The sequence below is a fragment of the Montipora capricornis genome, chromosome 5 (assembly GCF_036669925.1).
Source record: "Montipora capricornis isolate CH-2021 chromosome 5, ASM3666992v2, whole genome shotgun sequence".
Taxonomy (NCBI): Eukaryota; Metazoa; Cnidaria; class Anthozoa; order Scleractinia; family Acroporidae; genus Montipora; species Montipora capricornis.
The window spans coordinates 12,653,830-12,660,959 of record NC_090887.1 but is presented as its reverse complement, the minus strand read 5'-3'; the positions used below and the strand labels follow the sequence as shown (position 1 = coordinate 12,660,959).

General features: G+C 40.3%; 1 protein-coding gene across 1 annotated transcript in view; it reads left to right on the top strand.

Moving 5' to 3' along the window:
- LOC138050197 (fibulin-5-like) overlaps positions 1-6,681 on the top strand; it is a 7,689-nt gene extending 1,008 nt beyond the window's left edge. Inside the window, exons 3-7 of the mRNA XM_068896655.1 lie at positions 1,944-2,066; positions 3,464-3,583; positions 4,150-4,302; positions 5,979-6,087; positions 6,579-6,681. Coding sequence (XP_068752756.1) covers positions 1,944-2,066; positions 3,464-3,583; positions 4,150-4,302; positions 5,979-6,087; positions 6,579-6,681 — 608 coding nt within the window. The remainder of the gene's footprint in view (positions 1-1,943; positions 2,067-3,463; positions 3,584-4,149; positions 4,303-5,978; positions 6,088-6,578) is intronic.
- The last annotated feature ends 449 nt before the right edge of the window (positions 6,682-7,130 follow it).

Below are 7,130 nucleotides of genomic sequence, written 5' to 3'. Positions count from 1 at the left end.
AGCAATTCTCAGGCTAAATGGAGCAATTTGATTGGCTAGTTTACGATGGCGATAATCAAAACGCGAAAACATGTGTTGTAGGTCAAATCCGGGTCTCAGGTTGAATCCGGTTTTACCGAGGTCAAATTGGTGATCCTCATTTTACCTCCGAGTTCGAGCACTGCTAAGTGCATAGTACAGTTCTTTGTTCCCTTACTATGTTGTAATGTTGAGGCTGAATGGACAAGTTTATGAATACAGAAACCGGTGAGGTGATACGAAACATTAAATTAAGAAGATGTGTTGAGATGGGTAAGGAAGAGGGAAAGTACAGGTGTTCTCAATCCTTTTTGGGTGCTTTATAGCTGCTTTAACTATTTGGAGTGCAGTATTCAACATAGGTAATATGATCCTAGTTATAAACGGATTAAACTGACAACAAGTAAACACCTCTTAACAAAGTTGGTAACCTTAATTATTTCCCCGGAAATGATCCCCCCTTTCTCCTTCGGGTCTGCTAAACCTCTCCGTTTCAATTTGTGTCTATCACTTTTACTTGCAGACATAGAATGTCAGCGTGACACCTAGCATTCAAAAGATTTCTGCATAGACTCGACTGCGGGTTACTCTAGAGTTGACATACTATTCACTGGTTTCGTTTTCCAAAGCCGTCAATCGCTGAGGTATAATATGTTATTGGGTAACATTCGGAGTTATTATTCGCTGATTTTTAACGTCCCACTGACTCACGAAGCCAATGCTATTGACGGCTGCGAAAAACGATACCATCAGTTGGAAGGGATACACAAAAACCGTACAGGGATTCTAAAAGCGGACGTTTCGAGCGTTAACCCTTCGTCAGAGCGAATCGAGGAATTATGGGGTTTTTTTATAGCGCAGTAAGAGCTACGCTATCGGTGGTAACATGGGAACGTGAAAAAATAGGAATATGTTAGCTGGATTGGGATTTGAGTTTGCATGTTTATAAAAAGGGCAGTGACGCTTTACAGCAGTAATTACGCGATTGCAATTGCTACGCTTAGCGATTGGTTTAAACTGAACCTCGCACCAGTGTATCAACCAATGAGAAGGAAGCTAAAACCAATCGCGACTTGCGCAAGCGATTTTTCCCCGGTTGTTTTACGACGCTCAATTAAACAATTAGCTCAAAAATATTGTACAGCACAATTAACAGTACGTAATTAGTAACTTGTGTCTGATCTTTAAAAAGACAATGCTTTTTATTGTAACGATTGGCCACAAATATTCAGAGAAAAGGGTGCTTAATGACATTGTCATAAGAACGTTGCAAAGTTGAATACAACATTGAGGTTCAATAGGTCAAAATTTCGGTAATGGACTTGGTCGAAATGACTAGTAAAACAAAACTGAATTGGACACTGAACAGCTGAAGTTGACTACTACATGGGCTCGAGGCCCTCCCATGAAATGGAGGCGACTGGTCAGCCAGGCCAAGAGTGCGTCCAAACCCTGAAAGCGCGGCGTAGAATCACAGAGGTTAAAGCATGGAGATGGTTATGAAGCTCGACAAGTTCCTTTGCTTGATGTTTTAGTCCGTCTTTTTGGCCTTGACCATTTACAAAACACCACACCATTTTCGAGAAGATAACCAATCCAATCCTTGGATTAAATTATGCTCAACTAATTTGCAAACCCGTGTGAAGCAGAAACAAAAGATTGTGCAAGGTCAGGGTCAATTCAACATCGATTGTGACAACATTGTTCCCGCTTTTGAAGGTTTTAAGGTTTCATAACCAGTCCCTAAAATAACTATGATAGCACCTAGAAAGAAGGAATCTACACGAGTAGTATGCGTTCTCCTATCGTCAAACTTAAAAATATTCAAGTGTGGCAAAATCGGATTTTTCTGAGTTGTATTTTAAAACATGTATTTTAAACCTAACCCTAACCCTAACCTTGGCTTCCTATTTTTTGTTCATTAGACATCAATGAATGTGAAGGCGAAAATTCCTGCGCCTCAGTCGGAGGAAAGTGTATCAACGAACAAGGAAAATATCGTTGCGAATGTAGAGTTGGATTCAAAGGGGACGGAATAACTTGCGAGGGTAAGTGAGAGGCGGGAGGCGAAAATGCCATATAGTTGGTGTTTTGGCTTCCCAAGAAAAATCGATACTTTCAAGAAACATTGCTTGTTTTCAGTTCTGTCGATGTTACTCATGTGACCAAGATCAAGGAAACTGCTTCCTTTCTCCAAAATTCGGCGTTCAAATTAACAACAATTTCGTTCCGTATATTTAATTTTATCTACAGGTTGTAGTGTTTACCCTCTTCATTTTTATGTAAAAAAGTTATTACATGAAATTTTAGAGGGCAAACACTGCAATCTGTAGATAACATTATTTATTTGTTTGAGCAGGTTGAAGTTTTTCAGCTATGTGGACCTGCTGTACCCACCCACCCACACTTTCACAAAGGACAGCCACAACACTGGGAACTTCAACATCCCCTACGCTTTTCGAATAGGATGTGGGTTGTTTTATGTCCCAAAAAGAACCTTATGAACATGGGAGATATTTGTGAGACGAGGCCTACGGTTTAAAGCCCTAATCCGAGAAGACTTGATTTGAAGATTTGAAAGTCTAACCATTTGCGGATGTAATTATAAAGGCAGCACTTTCTCCTCAGTTAAATTTTAATACCCTGAGTGTTAGCAGAAACTCATAAGGGTTGAAACGTGTAACGGCCCCTTGTGTGCTGGGAAACAAGCTTCTGAATATTCAATTTGCTAAGTACCATATTTGGAACAACAAGAGCGAGGGATTTCCAAATATGGTACTTAGTACTGAAACATTCAACCAATAAGTTCGCACTGAATATTCGGAAGCTGTGAACGTGGCGCGTTACACGTTTCAACTCTTATGGGTTTCTGGTGTTAGTCCGCTTGTAGTCGAACTCACGACTACCCGCTCAACCAATTCAGCCACCGGTGCGCGGCCTATAATACCTTATTAACAATTGCTGATATCCCATTTATCATACGATACGATACGATACGATAAAATAACTTTATTTAAGGAGGGAGACGCAATAACCTATGATAGTTTTCTAACGGCTCTCCTTTTAATACCTGAACAGCTTACTTCATTAAGATCAAGGATTCAAGAACTTTCAATATTCACCTTATTGCTATTCAGAGGGCTTCGGCAAATGGCAATACAATAATAACTTAAGAGGGGATAACAATGAAATGCCAGTGGGAATGGAAATGGGAATGTCAACGGAAAGGCAATGACAATGGAAAAAGCAATGGCAATGGCAGTGACAATCACGGCAATGCTAATGCCAATGACAATGGCAATGACGTACAATGGCTATGCCGGCATTGGCAATGACCATGGCCGACCATGATCATGACAATGGAAATAGTAATGGCAAAGGCAATGAAAATGGTCGAACCAAACAATGAGAATATGAGAGACGCCTTATTTTGTTCACCTTACAGACGTGGATGAATGCGAGACTCATGACTGTGGAATGGAGAGTGAATGCACCAACACAGCGGGAAGTTTCAGATGCGACTGTCATTCAGGATTTGAAAAAAATGACGAACATGTTTGCGTTGGTATGTCGTATTAAGTTATGATCATGATTGTATTCTTAAAAATGTTAATTTATATATCTGAGCAACTGATAAACGATCTAAAGATCCCTTATTTCCTTAGTTTACGCTTTTCTTTTCAACGGGACAACACGTGGTTTTACGGTTTGTAGTAGTCACGTGATGCGTCCATCATCTCATTTCCCAAATTGTTGTTCTCATTGGCTGAATGTTGCTTCCATGTTTTGTTTCCCGCACTTTCCAGTGGTGTTGGTGAGGACATTCGTTTCGGTAGCATAAATTAACTGGAAACAGAATTTGAAGTGGAAGTAACGCCAGGATTGACAGGTAACCCAGTGTAGCCTAACCGAGAAACCCAGCATAAGTAACGTTCACATTTGGGCATCGTTAAAGTCATTTGTTTGGAGTTAACCCTTTTTGTTTTCCGTTTTTTTTATCCTCTGTAACCAATTCTAAAGTAACAGAATTCCAAGCTCAAGGAAATTGAAGGTCTTTATTCATCGTCTCACTACACATTTGACAAACAGTTTGACCATTTCTACAGCCAATGTTCTTCTCTTTTTGTACAGATATCGATGAATGTGGAATCAACAATCACACTTGTGACGCAATTGAACACAGTTATTGCTTCAACTTAAAGAAACGAATCTCGAAAGACCCCGGATATAAGTGCGTGTGCGAGTCAGGCTACAGAAAAATCAGTAAAGCCTGTGTACGGAGGGGTAAGGCAATTACCAAGATGTGGACGCAATCGAGAAACATACATAAGGGATAAAAAGACCAGAGAACGAATCCCCCATATAGGCCCTATCCCCGTCGTTATACCTCCAAAGTTATCTTTAAAAGATATCTTTTTTTCCGCGGATAATTTTACCTCGCGCGTTGCGTGGAAGTCTGGTTTTTTTTTCTACATCCCCGCCATTTTGTTTGGTGGTAAATCGCGACCGACGAGAAGCAGCGTGGGAGCTGTCAACATTGGTAAAAATGGGGACATATGATTGGCTATCAACCTATCCGTTTGGGAAGTCCGGATCTTGGAGGACTTCTAAAAATAACCTTACAGCTATAACGATGGGGATAGGGCTTATTAAAAGTTATTTTAATTGAAGTTAAGAAAAAACTCTAGTTGGGTTTTTATTTCAATAGTGGCACTTCATTTAGAACGGACTACAAAGGTTTTCTATTGATCTATATGTTAATTCCACTCATTGAGATACGCGAATTTTTGACCAAGCGTTTTAAAAAATGAAGACTGAAACCTGTTTCATAAAATCGTTTGTTTTGTCTGTTATTGTGGTATTATAAAAGAGCGCTGAGACCAAGACCATGAAGAAAAGTTTCCTTTAGTCCTGGCTTAAAATATCAACGAAAGATAATCTGTCAGTTTACTAGGGAAAAGAGTGAATTAGATAAGAGTGTTGTTATGGCATGGGTGGGGTGGGTGGGCTCCCCAGCACAGTCATAAATGAGTCTATTTTTAGAATACCCGTTCCCGCGAATATCAGGAGTTATGTCCCTGAAAAAAATAGCAGAAGCAGTCACGCGTGATATGGCTTTTTCTGATTGGTTAAAATTGGTGGGCCTTTGTTGTTTCGCGCGCAAAATGTGACTAAAAATAAATCTATTTGTGACTGTGCTGGGGCAAGACCGCAAAGTCATAGATCAACTCTCTTATCTAATTGACTCTTTCTAGGGCTACAATTTTTTGTTTCTTTGAGATTATTCCGTGTCATCCTGGTTCCTGATTACGAAAAGAGACCCTAAGAGGGAGAGCCTGGGTTCAACCTCGGCCGGGCCAAACAAAAATGCAAGTACTTGTCTTTACACCCAATCTTGGTATCAAAGTCGAAGTGTCCCTTTACGTCTAAGCATTTCCTACCTATTTCTAACAATACGGCAAGTGTTAAGGTTAACGTTATTTTTAGGTTGGGATAACACATTTACGGGGGGAACTTTGTGACGTCAATTGTCTGTACTCAATCGAACGCGTGATGTTGAAGTTAGGGAGAAGAAGAAAGGGACACTTTGTGACGTTTATTAAAATCGGTTTGTATCTAAATACGTGCGCCTCCGCAGAAATCAGTCATTAGCTGGAAAGTGCCAGCTTTTAGCACAATGGCCTGACATTTCTGTGTCGTTGGGAAACTTAGGACAATAAGTCATTTGCCTCATCTGAGTTAACCACGTCAATATTGAAAAGATGCTATCGATGATGATGATGAGGATGAGGATGAATCAGTTATACTCGATGAAAAGCCGAATACTCCCGACGGCAGCCAAACTCTGCCTTTGTTCACAAAGGATAAAGGTCCATCCCTTGCTCCGCAATACTCCTCAAGGTGAGGATAAACCAAGGTACATTTTATAGGATGATCACTGTCTGTTTGTTTCATTGCAGGTAGCACCGTGAAGAAAGTAAAGTACTTGGGGGCGATCGTAGGTGGCTCCATTGCGGGTCTCATACTCATCATTGTTGGCTGTGTATGGTTACGAAAACGACGGCAAAAGTAAGATTTTCCATAAGTCTTCTTAAAGCAATGGAAGTAAACTATTTTACAATTACTTGCTTTGAGACCTCTTTTTGGGTTGACTATGGTTTAATAAAGTTAGGCGTTGGTGACCTGGGGCCATTTCTCGAAAGTCCCGAAACTTTACGGGCCATTTGCGGGTGATACATTCCCTCGGTATCTCAAGAACGGAGAGGATTTAAGTCGCCAAACTTCACAGACATGTTTCTTTTAGTTGTCTTGAAAACATGTTAAAAGATCGGCTTTCCAAAACAAGTTGTTGGCAGTTTCACAAATTGCTTTCGGGCCCGAAACGTTTCCGGGACTTTCGAGAAACGGGCCCCTGGCCTTTGGATTAAAGCGAGCCTGCAGGTAATGTAATCCTCAAGCCGCAGTACTGTTTACAAGCAAATCCACTAAGTACAGAAGAGTAAAAATAAAGCAAACAGTGGGCATTTTAAAGACTTTTGGAAAATAAATCTCAATTGCAGGCAGTTGAAAGCTCAACAGCTATCAGAGGACCCAATGGCTCCAGATGATGCCAGCCTTGATATGTCTCAAGGTAGCTTACCGGAAGATGATCATGACGACTAGGGGTTGTCGGTGATACAACTGTGTGATTTTCAACCTTTGTTTCTGCACTTCTCGTAAGATAAATTAATTCAATCTGCTGTAATAAAATCTTTTCATCGACAAAGTAATCCCAGTATTTGAAAAAGGACTGCAGACATCTGTGAACAAGTATCGTCCAAGTTCCCTTTATACACTTTTTAAATCAACTACTTGAAAAATTAATAGAGTTTGCTACCTATTGAGAATTTACATTTTTTTTTTTTCATAAGTGTCGGGTCACCCTGTCCTACCAGCAAAATACAGCACCGAATGAAGTTTTTAACGTTCAAAACTTGCCCAAATTGTATCGGTAGGTCCCGGTATTCGTCCACAGAAAGGCTAGAGAGACAACTTCACTTGTGAACCGTCATGTTTAAAACAGAGCATTTTATCAAGTGAAGCTATGATCCTCACGTTTATGAACGCAATTT